Source organism: Triticum urartu, chromosome 7A (assembly GCF_056163025.1).
Source record: "Triticum urartu cultivar PI428250 chromosome 7A, HENAU_Tu73, whole genome shotgun sequence".
NCBI lineage: Eukaryota > Viridiplantae > Streptophyta > Magnoliopsida > Poales > Poaceae > Triticum > Triticum urartu.
In genome coordinates this window covers 714,228,077-714,251,531 of record NC_141879.1, presented here as the reverse complement: position 1 = coordinate 714,251,531, position 23,455 = coordinate 714,228,077, and the positions used below count along the sequence as shown (strand labels likewise).

At 46.9% G+C, this 23,455-nt stretch overlaps 1 protein-coding gene and 11 pseudogenes across 1 annotated transcript; 1 reads left to right on the top strand and 11 right to left on the bottom strand.

Annotated features, from left to right (window-relative positions):
* The first annotated feature begins 15,821 nt into the window (after positions 1-15,821).
* Positions 15,822-19,488, top strand: LOC125518869 (ESCRT-related protein CHMP1). The gene is made up of 2 exons (XM_048683746.2): positions 15,822-16,606; positions 19,268-19,488. The coding sequence occupies exon 1, from the start codon at positions 15,968-15,970 to the stop codon at positions 16,580-16,582; it is 615 nt and encodes a 204-aa protein (XP_048539703.1). The 5' UTR covers positions 15,822-15,967; the 3' UTR covers positions 16,583-16,606; positions 19,268-19,488.
* A 616-nt stretch (positions 19,489-20,104) lies between these two features.
* LOC147962060 (signal recognition particle RNA) lies at positions 20,105-20,254 on the bottom strand (annotated as a pseudogene).
* Positions 20,255-20,416: 162 nt separating this feature from the next.
* On the bottom strand, positions 20,417-20,566 carry LOC147962059 (signal recognition particle RNA; annotated as a pseudogene).
* A 162-nt stretch (positions 20,567-20,728) lies between these two features.
* LOC147962058 (signal recognition particle RNA) lies at positions 20,729-20,878 on the bottom strand (annotated as a pseudogene).
* Positions 20,879-21,040: 162 nt separating this feature from the next.
* LOC147962057 (signal recognition particle RNA) lies at positions 21,041-21,190 on the bottom strand (annotated as a pseudogene).
* A 162-nt stretch (positions 21,191-21,352) lies between these two features.
* Positions 21,353-21,502, bottom strand: LOC147962056 (signal recognition particle RNA; annotated as a pseudogene).
* A 162-nt stretch (positions 21,503-21,664) lies between these two features.
* On the bottom strand, positions 21,665-21,814 carry LOC147962055 (signal recognition particle RNA; annotated as a pseudogene).
* A 162-nt stretch (positions 21,815-21,976) lies between these two features.
* Positions 21,977-22,126, bottom strand: LOC147962054 (signal recognition particle RNA; annotated as a pseudogene).
* A 162-nt stretch (positions 22,127-22,288) lies between these two features.
* Positions 22,289-22,438, bottom strand: LOC147962053 (signal recognition particle RNA; annotated as a pseudogene).
* A 162-nt stretch (positions 22,439-22,600) lies between these two features.
* Positions 22,601-22,750, bottom strand: LOC147962052 (signal recognition particle RNA; annotated as a pseudogene).
* A 162-nt stretch (positions 22,751-22,912) lies between these two features.
* Positions 22,913-23,062, bottom strand: LOC147962051 (signal recognition particle RNA; annotated as a pseudogene).
* A 162-nt stretch (positions 23,063-23,224) lies between these two features.
* On the bottom strand, positions 23,225-23,374 carry LOC147962050 (signal recognition particle RNA; annotated as a pseudogene).
* Between the last annotated feature and the right edge of the window lie 81 nt (positions 23,375-23,455).

The window sequence follows — 23,455 nt, the reverse complement described above, 5'->3', positions numbered from 1 at the left end:
TGCAGAGGTGGCCTCGGCGTGCTCGGGGAGGGGATGATGAGGTCGTGCGGCCGCCGGCGATCTCGGGGCAGAGACGACGAAGATGGCGGGGTAGAGGGCGAGGCAGGGCGTCCGGCGTCGTGCGAGCTGACGGAGAGACGCGGGAGATGGAGGCGGAGCCCGTGGTCTGCTTGGAGAGGCGAGGGGAGCTCGGTGGCCACGGGGATAGCGGGCGGCGGCGACAGTGGTGCTCGGAGCGAGAGGGAGAGAGGACCAGAGGAGGGGAGAGGCACGGGAGAGAGCTCGAGGGGGTCGGGGAGGTTGCGTGGCGTCGCGGGGAGGGTCCAGAGCGACGAGGGGGCAGCCAGGCAGGGTGGAGGTGGCCGCACTGCGGTGCGCGCGCGTCGGGCATGCGCCCGTCCTTCTGGCAGAGGAGGAAGACGACAGGGAAGGAGGCGGTGGTGGGCTGGGCCGGCCACTTGGGCTGCCAGGTGGGCTGCAGAGGTAAGTCCAGGTAACTCTCTCTCTGTTTCTGTTTGTTTTTATTTTATCTTTGCCACTGCTTTTAAAATTCAAAACAGTTTCAAAAATAGTGTCAATTATCCTCTAATAATTTCATGTTGCAAAATGGACTTTTCCAAATGCACATAAAATATATTAGAGGTATTTGGAGATATATCCTATATATATTTGGGTATATTTCCAAATTCAAATAGGATAGTGATTTAAATTCAGTGCCCAAAATATTCCACAAAATGTTCCCTATTTTTGGTTTGGTCTCAAAGCCTTGCCAAAATTAACAAACATTTATGAAGGCATTTTGGAAACAATGAATGCAATTTAAAGGGTTCTTGCCCTTCTTTTAAATTGATTTTTGAGGCTTTCACTTTCCTCATTTCAAGTTTGTTGAAATTAACAGGATGCATGATGCTCACTGATGCAACTATCTCCAAACAATTCTAGGGCTGTGACACTCGCACATACGCGTGTACGTGTACGAGAGAAACGCGCATCGCTCGGCCCGTGACCTCCCACCGTAACCGGGAACTCCCCAAAATTTTCCTCCCCCTCGCTTCTACCACGGTTTTTTCCGTCATGGACGGCCCAAAGAATGTCATGTAGCCGCGTCTTCGGCCCGCCCAGGATGAAAAGCCCATTGTCTGTCATAATTTTTTGTCATAGAAATAGGAGCCCACCACATCTATGATGATACCGGGTTTTTTCACAATTATCGTCATAGAAGTGTCATATGTATGACAGAAAAAAATTCATTCGGCCCAAAATGTCACGGATGTGTCTTTTTTTTGTAGTGTCAGTATCAGGCTTGGGTCTAGCTTTGGGCTTCTTCACGGGAGTGACAACGTGCTTGTTATTGTTCTTGAAGTTCCCTTTCTATCATTTGCCCTTTTCTTGAAACTAGTGGTCTTGTTAACCATCAACACTTGATGCTATTTCTTGATTTCCACCTTCGCTGATTCAGCATCGCGAAGAGCTCGGGAATTACTTTCGTCATCCCTTGCATATTATAGTTCATCACATAGTTCTAGTAACTTGGTGATAGTGACTAGAGAACTTTGTCAATTACTATCTTATCTGGAATATTAACTCCCACTTGATTCAAGCAATTGTCATACCCAGACAATTTGAGCACATGCTCACTGGTTGAGCTATTCTCCTCCATCTTGTAGGCAAAGTACTGTCAGAGGTCTCATACCTTTTGACACGGGAATGAGTATGAAATACCAATTTCAACTCTTGGAACATCTTATATGCTCCGCGGCGTTCAAAACATTTTTGAAGTCCCGGTTCTAAGCCGTAAAGCATGGTGCACTAAACTATCAAGTAGTCATCACATCGAGCTTGTCAAACGTTCATAACGTTTGCATCTGCACCTAGCGGTGCATCAAGGACATAATTCTTCTGTGCAGCAATGAGGATAATTCTCAGATCATGGACCTAGTCCGCATCATTGCTACTATCATCTTTCAACATAGTTTTTCTCTAGGAACATATCAAAAATAAACGGGGAGCTACATCGCGAGCTATTGATCTAAAACATAGTTATGAAAATACTATCAGGACTAAGTTCATGATAAATTAAAGTTCAATTAATCAAATTACTTAAGGACTCCCACTTAGATAGACATCCCTCTAATCATCTAAGTGATCACGTGATCCATATCAACTAAACCATGTCCGATCATCACGTGAGATGGAGTAGTTTTCAATGGTGAACATCACTATGTTGATCAATATCTACTATATGATTCACGCTCGACCTTTCGGTCTCAGTGTTCCGAGGCCATATCTGCATATTCTAGGCTCGTCAAGTTTAACCCGAGTATTCTGCGTGTGCAAAACTGGCTTGCACCCGTTGTATGTGAACGTAGAGCTTATCACACCCGATCATCACGTGGTGTCTCGGCACGATGAACTTTCGCAACGGTGCATACTCAGGGAGAACACTTGTACCTTGAAATTTAGTGAGAGATCATCTTATAATGCTACCGTCGAACTAAGCAAAATAAGATGCATGAAGGATAAACATTACATGCAATCAATATAAGTGATATGATATGATCATCATCATCTTGTGCCTTTGATCTCCATCTCCAAAGCTCCGTCATGATCACCATCGTCACCGGCTTGACACCTTGATGTCCATCAAAGCATCATTGTCGTCTCGCCAACTATTGCTTCTACGACTATCGCTACCGCTTAGTGATAAAATAAAGCAATTACATGGCGTTTGCATTTCATACAATAAAGCGACAACCATATGGCTCCTGCCAGTGGCCGATAACTCCATTACAAAACATGATCATCTCATACAATAAAATTTAGCATCATGTCTTGACCATATCACATCACAAATGCCCTGCAAAAACAAGTTAGATGTCCTCTACTTTGTTGTTGCAAGTTTTACGTGGCTGCTACGGGCTGAGCAAGAACCATTCTTACCTACGCATCAAAACCACAACGATTTTTTATCAAGTATGTGCTATTTTAACCTTCAACAAGGACCGGGTGTAGCCACACTCGATTAAACTAAAGTTGGAGAAACTGACACCCGCCAGCCACATGTGTGCGAAGCACGTCGGTAGAACCAGTCTCGCGTAAGCGTACGCGTAATGTCGGTCCTGGCCGCTTCATCCAACAATATCGCCGAATCAAAGTATGACATGCTGGTAAGCAGTATGACTATTATCGCCCACAACTCACTTGTGTTCTATTCGTGCATATAATATCTGCGCATAAACCTAGCTCGGATACCACTGTTGGGGAACATAGTAATTTCAAAAATTTCCTACGCACATGTAAGATCATGGTGATGCATAGCAACGAGAGGGGAGAGTGTAGTCCACGTACCCTCGTAGACCGTAAGCGGAAGCGTTATGACAATGTGGTTGATGTAGTCGTACGTCTTCACGATCGACTGATCCTAGCACCGAAGGTACGGCAGCTCCATGATTTGCACAAGTTCAGCTCGGTGACGTCCCACGAACTCACGATCCAGAAGAGTGTCGAGGGAGAGCTTTGTCAGCACGATGGCGTGATGACGGTGATGATGAAGCTACCGGCGCAAGGCTTCACCTAAGCACTACGACGATATGACCGAGGTGGATTATGGTGGAGGGGGGCACCGCACACGGCTAAGAGATCAATGATTAACTTGTGTGTCTATGGGGTGCCCCCTCCCCCGTATATAAAGTAGTGGAGGAGGGGGAGGGCGCCGGCCTCCTAGGCGCGCCCCAAGGGGAGTCCTACTCTCACCGGGAGTAGGATTCCCCCCTTCCCTAGTTGGATTAGGAAAGAAGGAAGGGGGAGGAAGGAGGAAGGAAAGGGGGGGCCTCCCAATTCGGATTGGGCTTCGGGGGGGCGCCCCCTCCTTTGCTCCCTTTTCCTCTCTCCTACTATGGCCCAATAAGGCCCATATACCTCCCGGGGGGTTCCGGTAACCTTCCGGTACCCAGTAAATGCCCGATCTCACCCGGAACCATTCCGATGTCCAAATATAATCGTCCGATATACTGATCTTTATGTCTCGACCATTTCGAGACTCCTCGTCTTGTCCGTGATCATATCCGGGACTCCGAACAACCTTCGGTACATCAAAACACATAAACTCATAATATCGATCGTCACCTAATGTTAAGCGTGCGGACCCTACGGGTTCGAGAACTATGTAGACATGACCGAGACACGTCTCCGGTCAATAACCAATAGCGGAACCTGGATGCTCATATTGACTCCCACATATTCTAGGAAGATCTTTATCGGTCAAACCGCATAACAACATACGTTGTTCCCTTTGTCATCGGTATGTTACTTGCCCGAGATTCGATCGTCGGTATCTCAATACCTAGTTCAATCTCGTTACCGGCAAGTCTCTTTACTCATTCTGTAATGCATCATCCCGCAACTAACTCGTTAGTCACATTGCTTGCAAGGCTGATGTGCATTACCGAGATGGCCCAGAGATACCTCTCCGACAGTCAAAGTGATAAATCCTAATCTCGATCTATGCCAACTCAACAAGTACCATCGGAGACACCTGTAGAGCACCTTTATAATCACCCAGTTATATTGTGACGTTTGGTAGCACACAAAGTGTTCCTCCGGTATTCGGGGGTTGCATAATCTCATAGTCATATGAACATGTATAAGTCATGAAGAAAGCAATAGCAATATACTAAACGATCAAATGCTAAGCTAACATAATGGGTCAAGTCAATCACATCATTCTCTAATAATGTGATCCCGTTAATCAAATGACAACTCATGTCTATGGCTAGGAAACTTAACCATCTTTGATTCAACGAGCTAGTCAAGTAGAGGCATACTAGTGACACTCTGTTTTGTCTATGTATTCACACATGTACTGAGTTTCCGGTTAATACAATTTTACCATGAATAATAAACATTTATCATGAAATAAGAAAATAAATAATAACTTTATTATTGCCTCTAGGGCATATTTCCTTCAGATGGAGCAGTAGCTTTTTACTTCCTCCGGATGCATAAAATTTGTACTGCCATACGTAGGCTCAGGGTTGCCGTACCCCAATCCACGGTAGTCCTTGTTCAACATATCAGTTATTTTCATATTGTGTATATAGTGATTCTTCCTTTTATATTAATTTTTATTCTTAAGACAAAGAGAAATGTCAAGAATATTGTGACTGCGAGCCAGCCGATTGGACAAGCCAAATTGTTTCCTTGACGAAGCTTGAAGAAGTGGAAATCGATGGTTTCCAAGGAGACAAGCGTGAGTTTGACTTCCTGGAACATCTATTGAGACTAATTTGCTGCCCGTGCGCTGCCACGGAAAAATAAAGCCCCTTTGACTCATATAGGATATGATTATTTTAGAAATATAGTAAAATTATAGGAAATAAGATGTCATGTATCTCAAATACTATAGGAAAAGATGTCATTTGTGAATGGCTAAGAGTCAATCGACAGGAATTTTTATTTGGGCTAGTCAATTTGGCCTCGATCAGTTACAAGCGTTAGATAAAAAACGAACGGCCTAGATTATGTCTTCTTCCTCCAAACGTTTTACAGATCACATCGCTGCAGTGTCCGTCTTCTTCTTCCTCCCGCCGCCTACTACCACCAGCCAGGCCGCCTGCTGCCGCCGCCCACGGCTTGCGGCGCTCTCGTGGCCGCCTCGCCACACCGCCCTCCCCTCAACCTCCCACACCGCCGGTCTTGCCGCCTTCCCCAACCATCCCTTAGCCCCGGGCCTCACCGGTTTTTTCTCCGGCAAACTTGCACCACCGCCCCCACCCCCACCCTAAGATAGATTATGGTGAAGCTTCTCCGGCTAGCCCCCCGCTACGCTGTTTCTTCCTTCCCTCCGGTGCCTCCTTCCTTCTAGCAAAAATCGACTGACCATTCAGGCGACTGATGTTTAGCTATTGTGATGTTTCTTTTCATCAAGTCTTAAGTAATATATTTTTGTCTCTTGAAATGTGAAGGATAGAAACCAATCCGAATAGGCCCTCGTTTCCTAGTTTGCTTCACACTCTTATGCAAAAGAAATGATACCCAGTTCAACTTCAACTCAAATATACCACACATAATAAGGCATGCTTTTTTTCCGTCTATACATGGTTTTGCTTTCTACTTGGCTCCACCCCACATTGGAAATCTTGACCTCCCTCTCCCTCTCCCTCTCTCTCTCTCGTCGTTGCCTGGCCCTACTCTACTTCACCAAAAAAAAAATAGAGAACACAAATATTGTTTTTGTTGTAGCCACACATAGACGCCAGGGAGTGTTTTCGGTAGCGTGCAAGCATGACCTTATTATCTTGCTATTCGTCTTAATAGACAAGTCAATCACATTCACATGAGACGTGAGGAGCTTTTTTCATACATCATGATCAAGAATATTGTTTATTTCTATCAATCTTCAATAAAACATGGACATAGAGCAAAAAGAGAGGATACATGCATTTGTTTCCTTAACTTAGAATGATGATTAAAAGATCAAGGATAATCGTGTCTACCAATCCACTATCTATTTCTAATCCTAGACACATATATATCATTGCATCTTCTGAAAATCATCCCAATCTTTTGTACAACACAATGTTCAAGGCACACAGCAATAGCACATACATAACTGGTAATTTATCAAATTTAGAAGAAAAAAAGACTTCCATTACCTGGGTGTCACTTTCGTTTTCATGATCTAAGGCATAACCATTGGAAGCAAATCTTGCAGTTCTATGTTCCCAAGCAGAAGAGCATTTGTTAAGCACACCTTCACACGCATGACAATATCAATCACCCCCCTCGAGTTTAGACCTGTCACATATGCACAGACCAAAATAAATAAAGACTTCCGCAGAGACACATATTATCCAATAGCTAATACTTCTGAAAGTGAGCAACTTTTTTGAGAACTGGAATTTGCGGAAATTTGCTCTCTTGATGGCCTAATCAAGACGTACAATATGGTTGCTTGTGATTTGTATATTTCCTACCTCAGCCGCTGGCAAAAACCTAGGAGTTGGATAAAGGTTCCATAAGTTTCAGTTGTATCCTTTTTCTTTAGCGGGAAAACATTCAGGCATACCCACCATTCACATGCATATATTTTCTATTTTTCTAGAACAAACAGCATGTAAGTCAATCAGGAAAACAATCTCTGTAAATTATGCACAAACCAGCTGCCGTAAAGAGTTTAAAAACCTAATGCAACATAGATCTGTGTATACTATCCTAAACTAATGGTTAGTATAAGCAGAGGCAAAGCTTTTGCCCTTTTTCGCACGAACCATGAATGCATTTTCTACCACATCTGACGTTGCTACATCGCATAATCGAAAAAATCTTGAAAGTGTCATATTCTACAAGTCTACCTGCCAGAAGTGAACTCAAACTGGATGGTTAAAAAAATGGCCACTAATAACTTACACATCACATGGAAATTAATCAACTCACTTTTTGAGATTTACATGACATATCGTGATGGAGACCTTGGAATATTATGTGCAGATTTTGAGGTTATGTTCCATGCACAAGAGATGGGATAGATAACACAACTAAGCAAACAAGTAACGAACTATTCTAAGTGTCCAGTTTAAGAAGATTATCTCCTGCTCATATAAACCATTCGACTAACAAAATCAAGTCATGTGTGAAATTTATTCCGCCAAGCACAAATATTTTATGATGAATTAGACACCAAATATTTACTTATTTGATTAGGGGGCTACCTCTAGAAATAGCAGCACATGAGTATAGAGTATATGACTACATATGCCAATTCTGAAGAAATTGAGCTGTTGTGACATTACCTGTTGTGTATGACCAACGTTGCATGTGTTCGCCACGACTCGGTGGTCACCACGCCGGAAATGACCCTCACCTTGACATCTATCTGCACGCAATCAACATGGTGGCTAGTGGTTAGTGGCAACAACTGAACTGACGGTCAGATCGCAGCAGCTAGCAGAATGGTCAGTTACCTTGGTGGAACCGTACAGGTCATGGAGCCAAAAACATATGAAGCAAGATAGATAAAATTCAGACTGGCGACCAATCCATCTTCAGTTCCTGGCTTTAGGACTAAAATCACCACATCGTTCTGTGAGCTGTTCAACCTAGCTAGCCCGGTGAACCTGAATGACAATAAAGTTACCTCAATACTTTGATCCAGATTGAAGAAGGCTGTACAGATCCTCTCTACAGAAACATGTGCTATTGAAGAATATATGTCATTGACGATCATGTATTCCTATACACTTCCGATGCCCGTTGCAACTCCTCATACATAAGGAACATATGGTGCTCAGTGCTATAGGAAGGAAATATTGGTGCAGATGGCATGAATACAGAATCATACAGACAGCTGAGTATGAAAACCACCTTGTTGATCATGGCGCCGCCGAAGACCTGGAGCTGCCGCTTGAGAACACCCTGCTCATCTCCCGTGTCCTACGAAGAAGCAGAGGTCAGGGAGGCCCAGTACAGCACCGAGGGCAGCCATCGGTGATGGGAGGACCCTGGAGCCTGGTGTACTGAAAGCAGTAGCGTCCTCGTCGTTGGCAGCGGCGTCGTCCAGGAAAGAGAAAAATTCAGTGTAGGTCACTAAACTTGATCCGGTTGACAGTTTAGTACCACTATTTTAGAATACCCGAATTACAGTCCACGTACTTGCGTAAGGGGTTCACTTTGGTCCATTTATACGATTTCGTCTACGTATTCGCTGACTTGGCTGAGTCAGCGGCCGCCAGCTCGGCTTTGACCGCCACCTGGTCGAGCCTAGGGTCAATACTAGTCCATCCGGGGGGCTTTTTGAAAAAACGCTAATACCATTAAACCAGCCCACCTGCTCGGACCGCACCAGCTCGCTGTCTCCCTCTCCACCCGCACCCGCTCGCTGTCTCCTCTCCTCCCGCAACCTCTCTGCTTGTCGTCGCTAACGATGGGCAACGCCGGAAGCAGCGGCCGCCCCAACCTGCCACCGCCGCGGCCTCATCTGCATGGGATGCCCCCGCCGTACTATCACCAGTACCCGCCATGGCACCCAGGCGCCGGCGGCGCCGCCGCCGGTGCCGTTCCCCACGCACGTGGAGCGGCAGAGGGCCGTTGTGGTGAGCGCCGGCGTCAACGTCAAGGGGCATACCCTGCGGCTGGAGCGCGACGACGGCGGCGGCCACCTGCTCGCCTTCTCCTTCGACGCCGACGCCCCCGGGAGGTCAGCCCGGAGGCGCTGCTCCTGAAATATCGAGCTGGAGCAGGAGGTGGCGCTTCTGCGGACGGAGCTGGAGGCTGCGCAGCTGCGCGCCGAGGCAGCGGAGGAGGCCGAGGAGCGGCTGTGCGTGCAGCTCCGCGAGGCAAGTGCGAGACCCTCGAGCTCGCGCACGCGTACCAGGGCCACGTCCAAGAGCTCGCCGCCGCACGCAGCAGATAGCAGAGCACCTAGACCCGAGCAAGATTGCCGTGGTTGTAACTTGCACGCCTACAGTTGAATAATACTACTAGTGGTTTGTACTGATGTTGAAGCGGCAGTGGCATCTACAGCAAACATTGCTTCGCCATGAACGCTCGGCCGCTCTTGCACGCCTCGCTCCCGCGCGCCGGCGCCGGGTTCTACGGCAACTGCTACTACAATAGGCGCTAGATGCCGCACACCCTATTGCAGATCACGCCGTCGCCCGTGCGCGCTCGTTCAGAGCTCCACGGACCGTGGGAAGACGTTGCATTCGCACGATGACTCGTCAGGGACGCACCAGCTAGGGAGAATCGTAGGCAACAGCAACATCACCGTCGCGTTGTCCGCCGCCGACGAGGTCGACGACCAGCACAACACGGTGAAGTTGGTGGTGACGAGGCCGCACGTCGTCTGGGCAGCGGTCGCCGATGCGCTCGGCCTCTTCCTGCAGCTCGCCGGCTCACTCCTCTGCGACGACGGCCGCGTCGTGCTCTTCGGGACTGGCGAGGATGCTGTGGCCCTCTTCCTCGCGGCGACGGAACTGGGGTCCGTCATGGCGAAGCAGTTCGGCCTCCCGGTGGTCTCGTCGACGATCAGCGTGTCATCCTAGTGCGCACGTCGGTCGTCGTCATCAGCGCCGACTTGATCGCTGCCGGTGACCACAGGCCGACGACTTTCTTCGTTGTTTTCCCCTAATAAAACACAAATTCCTCGTTGATTTGCCTACACAAAAGTCCTCGTTGATCCTTTTTTCAGCTTGGGAAAAAAATGCGAGAGAAGTGCATAAACAAAAGTCCGACGACTTTCATGGCGAAGCAGAGGTGGACGGTGGAGTCAGCTCGAACCCCGCTGCGTGGGTGCGGCTCTGCCACGCCATGGCAACCAGCACCTCCGCTGCCTCTTCTTCCGGGACAACCGCGCGCTCGCCGACGCTGTACTCGACGATGACCATGGACGAGCAGACCGCGCTCTGCGCGGCCCCGTTCAGCTACCCGGCGTTCAAGCCACCATCCAGCGTCGCGGCGTGCGCCTGGCCGACGTCGCGTGCCTGCCGATCTTCCCCCGTTGGTATGGCCCCGCCGAGGACGGCGGCCGCCGGCATCGACCGGGCGCCCCCGCCGTGACAGGTGAGAATCGCGGCGCGTTCCTCGCCGCTTGCTTCGCCCGCCCGCTATTCCCCTCGTCCTAATCGAAAGCTATTGCGCTGCGTAGACGCCCGCATAGCTGCTGGGGAAGCTCTCGACCCTCTACTTCCTCTCCCCGTCGCCCGCCATCCTCTCGCGCTCCCTCCTCGCCGACTTCCTCTCCGCCACGGCCTTCTCCTGCGCGCTGCTCCTGCTCCTCTGCCTCTCCCTCCCCCGCCTCCCGTTCCCGCTCCCCTTCCACCTCCCGCTCCGCCGGCCTCGCTGATCCCCGATCCTCTGGTCCATCGGCTCCTCTCTCTCCGCCTTCGCGTCTGCGCCCACCACCGGCCATTTTGTCCAGGTGTACAGCAACGGTGATGTCTACGAGGGCCAGTTCAACCGTGGGCGGTGCACTGGCAGTGGCGTCTACTACTACTACTACATGAGAGGCAGGTACGAGGGGGACTGGATCGACGGAAAGTACGACGGCTACGGCGCCGAGACCTGGGCCGGGGGAGCCGCTACAGAGGCCAGTATCGACAGGGGCTCAGGCGATTTTGCAAACCCCCCCTGGATGTAGTAGTATTAACCCAGGTACGACCAGGTGGCAGTCAAAGCCTAGCTGGCGGCCGCTGACTTGGCCAAGTCAGCAAATACGTAGACGAAATCGTACATACGGACCAAAGTGAACCCTGTGCGCAAGTATATGGACCGTAGTTCGGGTATTTTGAAGTAGTGGTACCAAAGTGTCATCCGGCTCAAGTTTTGTGACCTATAGTGAATTTTTCTCTCCAGGAAATTGCCACTTCTTCTAGGTCGACCCCTCAATCGGCGATGCGATGCGGTGTTCAATTGAGTGGAGTGGGGGCGTGCACTTCTCCGCCTACAGCTCGCCGTGGAAGCCTTGGGCTGCTGGTAGCGCCAGAAATATGGTGCCCAAAGAGGCTGTGCCGCACCGGGGCGGCGCTGTCACTGGGGTGGCAGCGTGAGTGAGGCATTGAGCTCGTGCGCCGCTGGGGCACCGCTGCACCAGGACGCCGACCGACAAGAGAGAAGGGAAGAAGTCGAGCTCCCATGGAGAATAGGAAGGCAGGGATGGGCGCGGACGGCGAGGACAAGGGAGCTCGCCGTCAACCAGGAAGACGGCGATGGCGGCCAACCATACTTCGTCCAGGAAGACAGCCGCGGGTGACGACGGGTAGTCAAGACGGCGGCGGGTCGTAGGATGTGGGGGGAGTCGTGGACTCGTGGGTGGAGGTTGGCTGCGTGCGTGGATGGTGGTTTCCGATTTGTACTCGCTTTTTTTGTTGGTTTCTTTGTGCGTGAAATTTTCAATGGTGCGGAAGCCAGGGGTGAGATGAATGGGAGGAAACTGGTTGAACCATCACGACGTTCGATTCTCTTTTAATAGTAGAGATTAATTATATTAATTTTTATTCTTAGGACAAAGAGAAATGTCAAGAATATTGTGGCTGCGAGCCAGCCGATTGGACAAGCCAAATTGTTTCCTTGACGAAGCTTGAAGAAGTGGAAATCGATGGTTTCCAAGGAGACAAGCGTGAGTTTGACTTCCTGGAACATCTATTGAGATGTGCACCAATGCTCATCAATGTGATTCTCAAGCACTCGGGTGAGGGCGTGCGAGGCTAATGACTGGACAAGCCAAACTATCACCTTGACCGAGCTTGAAGAAGTGGAAATCGATGGTTTTCAAGGAGACGACCACGAGTTTGACTTCCTGAAACATCTACTCCCTCCGTTTCTAAATACTTGTCTTTCTAGACATTTTAACAAATGACTACATACGAAGCAAAATGAATGAATCTACACTCTAAAATATGTCTACATACATCCGTATGTAGTAGTCATTTGAAATGTCTAGAAAAACAAATATTTAGGAATGGAGAGAGTATTAAGATGCGCGCCGATGCTTAAAAATATGATCCTGAAACTGTCGGATGAGGACACACCGAGCAATGCAAAAGTTCACGACTTCTCCATGGCACATCCTTCCGTGGAATGCCACTATGGTGTAACCTCCGATCATATATCTGTGGCTCTTAGCTAGCTTCGTGCACAAATCTCTATAAGTTGCACCAAAACCTAATTAAACTCACATTGGTGGGGTTATAAATTCATGCTATGCAAATCTAAAAGCATGTTTGGTCGGGCATGATCCTACACGCTCAATCCGGAAAACAGAGGGCCTAATAATACGTATTTCAAGAACTGCATTGACTATCGACAAGACCGATAATGTATAAGGTGCATGCTATAAAAACTATGCCATTAGAAACTCCTTTCAAATTAGTATACTTTTGTAACACACATCATAATTATTGATCTATGTAGTGATCAAAGTAAATCTCAACGGCCCTATAAATATGGATGGATGGAGTAGTTGTTATGATAAGCTGCATTTTCCTTCTGCTATGGAGATGATTTAATATGCAATGAGAAAAGAGAAGAAAAAATCAAATAAACCAAGAATATAATTTAGAAAATTTGGAATTAGCCCCTGCAGCTAACCATGCCAGTGTGCTTGAGAAATAAGTAAACTAAGAAGATGTACAATAATTTTAACAAAAATAAGAGACATACAATCCTGGTGCATCAGACCTTTTGTTGTTGTTGTGAAAACGGGCCATTTTGGTCATTGACCATCACCACTACTTTACCATGTGTCACAATCTGCATGATCCAATTAATATATGGTCGTGAGGAAACCTTTTTCAAGGAAAAAAATGAGGGAAAGCCAATTAATCTTATCATAAGCTTCTTCAAAAACTTCTTTAAATAGAACATATAATTTTTCCGTATATGTCTGATTCATAACTTCATGCATCGTGGATCAAGATGTACAACCATATACTCAGCATTGCGGGACAGTGCAGGCAAGACAAACCTACAAAAAAAATGCCAAACCGAAAGAACAAGATCTGAGGACACACCAGCTTTCACATGCCTCCCGGTGATCCGAGGAAGCATCACCGAAGCAAGGATAAGGCAGGGATATTTTATTTCACACTGATAATGACACTATCGTCACACGACCATCGGACGGAGACCTATCTCTTTTTTTTTGAGGGAAGGACAAAGACATATCTAATGCTCCAAGAGGAGGAAACTACGGCTCCAATCGGTATATCGAAGCCTCTGCGCACACCCCCACCGACGGAGCCAGCGGAGGAGGAGGAGGAGGCCGCAAAGCAGAAAATTTAGCGGAACTGCTAGGTAGCGGCATATCCTGCACCGTTCTTTCATCTTTGCTTTGCTTTGAGATGCGGTTATCTTTCCTTGAGTTATTGTGTGTCAGTTTCTACTTTTTACAATACAAAAGCATATTTTTATCATTACTTTTTTTCTTTCCTTTACTCTTTTCTAATTCAGTTTTTCCTTCCTTAATACAGGATTTAAAAAATAAAAAATGCGAATTTTTAAAAAACTTGTTCGTGAAATTATAAAATGTTCCTAACTTTGAAAAATGCTAGAGAAAATATAGAATGTTCTTTGATTCAAAAAATGTCCGTGATTTTGAAAAAATATTCACATATTCAAAAAATGATCATGATTTTGGAAAATTAATTAGGAAATTATAAAATGTTCATGACTTAAAAAAAATCGGATGATTAAAACATATTCATGAATATGAAAACATGTTTGCAAATTCAAAAAGAATTATGAAAATTTAAAAAATGTTCACAAAAAATCAAAAACAAATCGAATTTCAATTTTTCCCAAAATTTAAAAGTTCATAAATTCGATTTTTATAAGTCAAAAAATGTTCATGGATTCGAAGAAATACTTATGCATTTCAGAAAATGTTCCCTAACATTTAAAAAATGTCACGCATTTCAAAAAAATGTTAGTCCATTAGAAAAACTATGCCAACTGAAAAGTTTTTCATGAGTTTCCAAAAACTATACACAATTTCAAAAAATGTGCATAATTTCAAAAGGTCTTTGTGGATTTGAATAAGATCTTTGTGAATATGAAAAAAAAGCATTTAAAAAATGTTTATGATTTCCCAGAAATGTTCACGAATTCATAAAATGTTCAGCATTCCAAAAAATGTTTACGAATTTCTAAGATATTCACAACTTTTTAGAAAATCAAGTAGAAATAAAAAATAAAATAAAATGGAAAATAGAAAGAATATTTGAGCATGAAAAAAAGAAAAGAAGTAGTGAAAATCAAAACAAAAGAAAGGAAAAACAGAAAAGAAAAAGGGAAAATGTAAAAGAAAAAACCAGGAGAAAACTGATTCAGCAAAGGTTCTGGCCAAAAACTTAAGTGGGTCGGTTCATACACTGGAGGCGCACGGGGTGGGGTGGTATGCAAAGTACTCTCAATTGATGACTGGTCCATTGATTATAGCCACAAATGACAGACGATTACCAGGAAGAAGGGTATCAGAGGAAGGAGACGGTGAACATGACCTATCCTATCGAGAGAGCCTCGACCGAAGCCGCCAGTCCATTCTGGTCCAAGCTCCGTTTTGTTTCCCTCTTCCTGCTATTTGTAGGGCCTCTGCTTGCTACCGTCAGGGCAGGCCAGGCCCAAGGTGATGGTCCACTGTCCAGACCAACACGGGTCGCTGACATTGCCCTCGTTTCCTGATCCACAAGCCACCCAACAGGGATGCACCCTCGAAGCCCACATGCGAAGCACACCCCCGTGCGGCCGAAAATACTTACTTCTAAACTTAAATCGCTACCACCTCGAACCGACGACCCCGGTCAATGGTGGAATCCCATTAGGTCTAGTCAAGTCGGAGAACCCTGTCGTATCTGAAACAACACCTGCGGAATCGCGAGTCCGCAAGCATCTAGTCTAGCAATAACATCAGATCAAGTACAAATCACGAAGCCATCACTTACATCATGCGCGAGCATCGGCTTCACTCTAACCACCGATGCGAAAATCAGATCACCATCGTCATCATCTCCGCGCACATCAGTGCTGCACGGATCCCATGATACATTCTCTTCCCCTCCGAGGATCGATGCACTCGAAATCACAAAAGTGATCGCAAGAACGAAAATCTCGACGGCCATTAAAAACTTCGCAATGCGTAGGCGACCGAGAATTAGCAAAACCGTTGAAAAAACGGATACTCTCAGAGAGAGTGTATATGAAGTTCAAAAAAAAGAGGGAGTATATAGCAAGGGGAAAAAAGTCAGACCCCTAGTCCATGGAACGCACGGCACGCGCCGTCGGCCGACCCCACACGCAGCGGCTCGTTGCTTCGCCGTGTCACAACCAAACCGCGTGTGGCCTGGCCGTCTCTCCCCTAAAAAATCCCCAATCCTCTCCGCAATCCCCAATTCCCGATCTCCCAGCCCCGACCCCCACCAGACCTCCGCCGCAAACCGAATCCCTCGCCCCGCCCCGAAACCCTAGCTAGGCAGCCATGGGCAACCCGGAGAAGCTGATGGCGCAGATCTTCGACCTCAAGTTCACGTCCAAGTCGCTGCAGCGGCAGGCGCGCAAGTGCGAGAAGGAGGAGAAGGAGCAGAAGCTCAAGGTGAAGAAGGCCATCGAGAAGGGCAACGTGGACGGCGCCCGGATCTACGCCGAGAACGCCATCCGCAAGCGCACCGAGCACATGAACTACCTCCGCCTCGCCTCCCGCCTCGACGCCGTCGTCGCCCGCCTCGACACGCAGGCCAAGATGCAGGCCATCGGCAAGTCCATGGGCAACATCGTCAAGTCGCTCGACTCCTCCCTCGCCACGGGCAACCTCCAGAAGATGTCCGAGACCATGGACAGCTTCGAGCGCCAGTTCGTCAACATGGAGGTCCAGGCCGAGTTCATGGAGGGCGCCATGGCCGGCTCCACCTCCCTCTCCACGCCCGAGACCGAGGTCAACTCCCTCATGCAGCAGGTCGCCGACGACTACGGCCTCGAGGTCTCCGTCGGCCTCCCCCAGGCCGCCGCCCACGCCATCCCGGCCGCCAAGGAGAAGGAGAAGGTCGACGAGGACGACCTCACCCGCCGCCTCGCTGAGCTCAAGGCCCGCGGCTGAACGACGGCTTTCACTTCACTTCAGGTGATTATTTAGATCTAAGCCTGGCCCCTCGTATACGAATGAACGAGTGATATACTACTAATTGCCTGCTGCTGCACAATATTGTTTATAGTTTTTACTCCCTCTGTCCCAAAATTCTTGTCTTAGATTTGACTAAATACGGATGAATCAAGTCACGTTTTAGTATTAGATACATCCGTATCTAGACAAATTTAAGACAAGAATTTTGGGACGGAGGGAGTACATAAGAAAAATTGTGTCCTGTAATAATGTCGTCTCATCAAGTATGATGAGGATTTGTGGTTGTTAGGTTGTCCTGGTGCTTATGTAAGCTTTTTTTAGCTTCTGGCTTAGTTTTGCACCTGCATTATTCTAGATTTACATTTGTACAACTAATATTTGTCCTAACATGTTACCGCTAACAACTGTAAGAGCGAAGGTTAGCTAGCTTTGCATATCGTGTATAACACCGAGCTTCTTTCAAGGTCAAGAGCATTGTATATCATATTGTATACTACTTGCCTGCTGCTGCACCATATTGTTTACCTTTTATACTTGAGACTTGGTCCTCTAATGTCGTCTCATCAGCTATGATGAGAATTTGTGATTGTTAGGTTGTCGTGGTGCGTATGTAATCTTCTTTCAAGCCTTTCGTTTTGGAATCCTTTAGCTGATAAGTTTAAGAAATAATGTTGTGCTTCTTTCAAGCCTTCCGATTTGGAATTCTTTAGCTGATAAGTTTAAGAAGTAATGTGGTGCTTCTTTCAAGCCTCTTGATTTGGAATTCTTTACCTGATAAGTTTGATAAATAATGTGGTGCTTCTGGTTCAGTTTTACACTTAAAATTGAAGATTTCACATTAGTACATAATAACAACAAAAGATAGCAAACACTGAATATTGTGTATAATGTTGTCAAAGTTCTTTCAAGCTTTTTGATTTGAAATCCTTTAGCTGATGAGTTTAAGAAATAATGTTGTGCTTCTATCAAGCCTTCCGATTTGGAATTCTTTAGCTGATTAGTTTAAGAAGTAATGTGGTGCTTCTTTCAAGCCTTTCGATTTGGAATTCTTTAGCTGATAAGTTTGAGAAATAATGTGGTGATTCTTTCAAGCCTTCCGATTTGGAATTCTTTAGCTGATAAGTTTGAGAAATAATGTGGTGCTTCTGGTTCAGTTTTACACTTAAAAAGATAGATTTCAGATTAGTACATGATACCTGTAAGGCTGTAACAATAATAACAACAAAAGATAGCAACACTGACTATTGTGCATATGTTGTCAAGCTTCTATCAAGCCTTTTAGGTTTATGTGTATGAACACACCCTTCTATTTGACATATTATTTACGGTATGCAATTGAGGGTGTGATATACTCCCTCCGTCTGAAAAAGCTTGTCCCTCGAATGGATGTATCTACTCCATTAGAGGGACAATCTTTTTCGGACGGAGGGAGTACCATATAGGGATATTTTGCATGTGTTGGAGTTTGTACTATATTATGCATGTTCGTTGTGTTCAATAAGTTGAAGTTCAGTCTGAAAGCTATGCTTAGGTGCCTAATCCAGGAAGTACTTCCATGGTACAAAATAATGATGGTATCGAGATGTACTGGCCTATATATCTGCAATTTATAGCTCCACATCCTTTCGCCAAGTCATTTTGATTATATCACAAGGGCATATAGTCCCGTCAATGTAGAATATAAGGTGCATCAGTTTTATTTTGGGGGGGGGGGGGGCGGCAATTTAGTATTTTAGGCACCGATACATTATTTTAACAACTTGGCCAAACATGCACAAGTATGACTTTTGAAAAAACTAATACACCTTATATTTTGGGAATGGTTGGAGGATAATTTTCACTTGCCATTTGGATGATTTACCCATTGTGCAAAAGTTACCTTTTGATCCATTCACTCTGTGTGATGCCAATCTTTCATTGTTCTCCTTTTTGCTGTGGTTATAAAACTGTAAATGGCATGAAAAGCAACATCAGAATTAGCTTCATGCTAGAAAGGCACATTATGTGCTATTAAACTTCGATGTACCCCTTATACTTCATATGCCATAACCAGTTTGCCTTGATCCTATATCAGCAATTTAGAACCATTATTTTTTTGGATAGATAGAACCATGAATCTTAGTCGCACATAGATAAGACTTCTATTGCTCTGTGTTTACAACATAATTTCACTGGCATTCATGATTCATCCAAGTGATGGATCTTGTTCAACACTTGCAATTAACTGGAATCTTGGAGATCAGTAAGCCGGTGGTCTTGGAACTCATCCAGATGACAGGGGCTGGGTGTTTTGTCCTTTTGTTTGTGAAGGTAGAAAATGAAGTATGACGGTATCACATATAGAAAATTCACTGATTGAGATTGGATTCAGATTAAAGGGTGTGGCATAGGATAGTTTCTGGTATACTAGTAGTGATAATAAACAAACCCAAAGGTTAGCACTTAATCTTAATGAAATAACAGACATGGAAACTAATTATTAAACTCCTTCACTGCTGGCTGCCATATGCACTACCAATTTACCATGGCAAAGTGGTACTTGTCAACACACAGTATTATGTAGTACAGCATGACACTGCTGACACACACACGCCCTTTAATTCTTGAACAGTTTCATTCTGTGACGAACTAACATCTTACTCTATTCTCTCTGTTTTGCAGGTACGGCTCATGCAATGTTCACTCGCTTCGCCGTCAGTTGTCAAGGGCTGCTCATATCTGACAGCCCCGTAAATATTGTTAACGCCCAAGTGGGCGCTCTCTTTGTCTGGGATCTCTATGTGGAACTGATTTAAACGCTGCTGTGTGATATGACGTGTTATTCCGAAACGGAGTGTGATATTGATATTATGAGTCAGTAATAATATATGAGCTTGAGAACATCTTGTGTTGCTGCGTTTGAAGTTTTTTTTTCTTCCGCATCTGCTTTTATCTAGCATGGGGTATATTTGTGCAACGCTGTTGCTGGCGTGCTGTCTCAGTTCCTTGTGGTATGCCATGTTTGCTCAAACTATCATTCGGTGTCATGTTAGGGTTGTTGATAACTTGTGCTTCCACAAGTTGAGGCGTGCTTGTTGGATATCTGGGATCTATTTGCCATCCCAATGTGGCTTTACGAGTCAATAAGGTGTGCTTAATTACAACTTGTGCTGCTGTAAGAACGTGAATGTGCTTGGGTTGGATCTTTTCTATGCTCGGGCCGTGGGCATACTTGTGCGATGATGGTCATGTGTATATGTGATTGCATTGCCGTATCGCTGCCTTTTAGATCATCAGTGGGACTGAGAGCCCTCCTGGTTCCCTCTCTAGGTTCAAAAGGAAATAAGTTGACCCCCATGTTCGCTTGGGAGATATTACAGGAAAATTGAGCACATGAAAAATGAAAGACCAATGTGTTTTTGGGACACAAACTAAAATTTTGTAGTCAAAAAAATGAAGGGAAAAATAATGGTGGTTCGCTGGAGTAGGCTGTGAGGCCCAAGCGGGCCAGATGTGCACCGGCCCGTTATCCTTCCACCGTTGGAAGCGGGCAGTAGTCGCTGCTCTGTGAGGCCAGCCTCACGCTGTGCCTGCCACATCATGGCCCGTGAAGCCCAGCTTTCGCATAAGCCCCGCCGGACCACTACTCAACTTGGAACGGGCGGGCCATGTTCGCTTGGGAGATATTACAGGAAAATTGAGCACATGAAAAATGAAAGACCAATGTGTTTTTGGGACACAAACTAAAATTTTGTAGTCAAAAAAATGAAGGGAAAAATAATGGTGGTTCGCTGGAGTAGGCTGTGAGGCCCAAGCGGGCCAGATGTGCACCGGCCCGTTATCCTTCCACCGTTGGAAGCGGGCAGTAGTCGCTGCTCTGTGAGGCCAGCCTCACGCTGTGCCTGCCACATCATGGCCCGTGAAGCCCAGCTTTCGCATAAGCCCCGCCGGACCACTACTCAACTTGGAACGGGCGGGCCATGTTCGCTTGGGAGATATTACAGGAAAATTGAGCACATGAAAAATGAAAGACCAATGTGTTTTTGGGACACAAACTAAAATTTTGTAGTCAAAAAAATGAAGGGAAAAATAATGGTGGTTCGCTGGAGTAGGCTGTGAGGCCCAAGCGGGCCAGATGTGCACCGGCCCGTTATCCTTCCACCGTTGGAAGCGGGCAGTAGTCGCTGCTCTGTGAGGCCAGCCTCACGCTGTGCCTGCCACATCATGGCCCGTGAAGCCCAGCTTTCGCATAAGCCCCGCCGGACCACTACTCAACTTGGAACGGGCGGGCCATGTTCGCTTGGGAGATATTACAGGAAAATTGAGCACATGAAAAATGAAAGACCAATGTGTTTTTGGGACACAAACTAAAATTTTGTAGTCAAAAAAATGAAGGGAAAAATAATGGTGGTTCGCTGGAGTAGGCTGTGAGGCCCAAGCGGGCCAGATGTGCACCGGCCCGTTATCCTTCCACCGTTGGAAGCGGGCAGTAGTCGCTGCTCTGTGAGGCCAGCCTCACGCTGTGCCTGCCACATCATGGCCCGTGAAGCCCAGCTTTCGCATAAGCCCCGCCGGACCACTACTCAACTTGGAACGGGCGGGCCATGTTCGCTTGGGAGATATTACAGGAAAATTGAGCACATGAAAAATGAAAGACCAATGTGTTTTTGGGACACAAACTAAAATTTTGTAGTCAAAAAAATGAAGGGAAAAATAATGGTGGTTCGCTGGAGTAGGCTGTGAGGCCCAAGCGGGCCAGATGTGCACCGGCCCGTTATCCTTCCACCGTTGGAAGCGGGCAGTAGTCGCTGCTCTGTGAGGCCAGCCTCACGCTGTGCCTGCCACATCATGGCCCGTGAAGCCCAGCTTTCGCATAAGCCCCGCCGGACCACTACTCAACTTGGAACGGGCGGGCCATGTTCGCTTGGGAGATATTACAGGAAAATTGAGCACATGAAAAATGAAAGACCAATGTGTTTTTGGGACACAAACTAAAATTTTGTAGTCAAAAAAATGAAGGGAAAAATAATGGTGGTTCGCTGGAGTAGGCTGTGAGGCCCAAGCGGGCCAGATGTGCACCGGCCCGTTATCCTTCCACCGTTGGAAGCGGGCAGTAGTCGCTGCTCTGTGAGGCCAGCCTCACGCTGTGCCTGCCACATCATGGCCCGTGAAGCCCAGCTTTCGCATAAGCCCCGCCGGACCACTACTCAACTTGGAACGGGCGGGCCATGTTCGCTTGGGAGATATTACAGGAAAATTGAGCACATGAAAAATGAAAGACCAATGTGTTTTTGGGACACAAACTAAAATTTTGTAGTTAAAAAAATGAAGGGAAAAATAATGGTGGTTCGCTGGAGTAGGCTGTGAGGCCCAAGCGGGCCAGATGTGCACCGGCCCGTTATCCTTCCACCGTTGGAAGCGGGCAGTAGTCGCTGCTCTGTGAGGCCAGCCTCACGCTGTGCCTGCCACATCATGGCCCGTGAAGCCCAGCTTTCGCATAAGCCCCGCCGGACCACTACTCAACTTGGAACGGGCGGGCCATGTTCGCTTGGGAGATATTACAGGAAAATTGAGCACATGAAAAATGAAAGACCAATGTGTTTTTGGGACACAAACTAAAATTTTGTAGTCAAAAAAATGAAGGGAAAAATAATGGTGGTTCGCTGGAGTAGGCTGTGAGGCCCAAGCGGGCCAGATGTGCACCGGCCCGTTATCCTTCCACCGTTGGAAGCGGGCAGTAGTCGCTGCTCTGTGAGGCCAGCCTCACGCTGTGCCTGCCACATCATGGCCCGTGAAGCCCAGCTTTCGCATAAGCCCCGCCGGACCACTACTCAACTTGGAACGGGCGGGCCATGTTCGCTTGGGAGATATTACAGGAAAATTGAGCACATGAAAAATGAAAGACCAATGTGTTTTTGGGACACAGACTAAAATTTTGTAGTCAAAAAAATGAAGGGAAAAATAATGGTGGTTCGCTGGAGTAGGCTGTGAGGCCCAAGCGGGCCAGATGCGCACCGGCCCGTTATCCTTCCACCGTTGGAAGCGGGCAGTAGTCGCTGCTCTGTGAGGCCAGCCTCACGCTGTGCCTGCCACATCATGGCCCGTGAAGCCCAGCTTTCGCATAAGCCCCGCCGGACCACTACTCAACTTGGAACGGGCGGGCCATGTTCGCTTGGGAGATATTACAGGAAAATTGAGCACATGAAAAATGAAAGACCAATGTGTTTTTGGGACACAAACTAAAATTTTGTAGTCAAAAAAATGAAGGGAAAAATAATGGTGGTTCGCTGGAGTAGGCTGTGAGGCCCAAGCGGGCCAGATGTGCACCGGCCCGTTATCCTTCCACCGTTGGAAGCGGGCAGTAGTCGCTGCTCTGTGAGGCCAGCCTCACGCTGTGCCTGCCACATCATGGCCCGTGAAGCCCAGCTTTCGCATAAGCCCCGCCGGACCACTACTCAACTTGGAACGGGCGGGCCATGTTCGCTTGGGAGATATTACAGGAAAATTGAGCACATGAAAAATGAAAGACCAATGTGTTTTTGGGACACAAACTAAAATTTTGTAGTCAAAAAAATGAAGGGAAAAATAATGGTGGTTCGCTGGAGTAGGCTGTGAGGCCCAAGCGGGCCAGATGTGCACCGGCCCGTTATCCTTCCACCGTTGGAAGCGGGCAGTAGTCGCTGCTCTGTGAGGCCAGCCTCACGCTGTGCCTGCCACATCATGGCCCGTGAAGCCCAGCTTTCGCATAAGCCCCGCCGGACCACTACTCAACTTGGAACGGGCGGGCCATGTTCGCTTGGGAGATATTACAGGAAAATTGAGCACATGAAAAATGAAAGACCAATGTGTTTTTGGGACACAAACTAAAAT

Bases quoted from the DNA above. Each gene is read 5' to 3' on its own strand.
- LOC125518869 (XM_048683746.2), top strand. From the start codon at position 15,968: ATGGGCAACCCGGAGAAGCTGATGGCGCAGATCTTCGACCTCAAGTTC.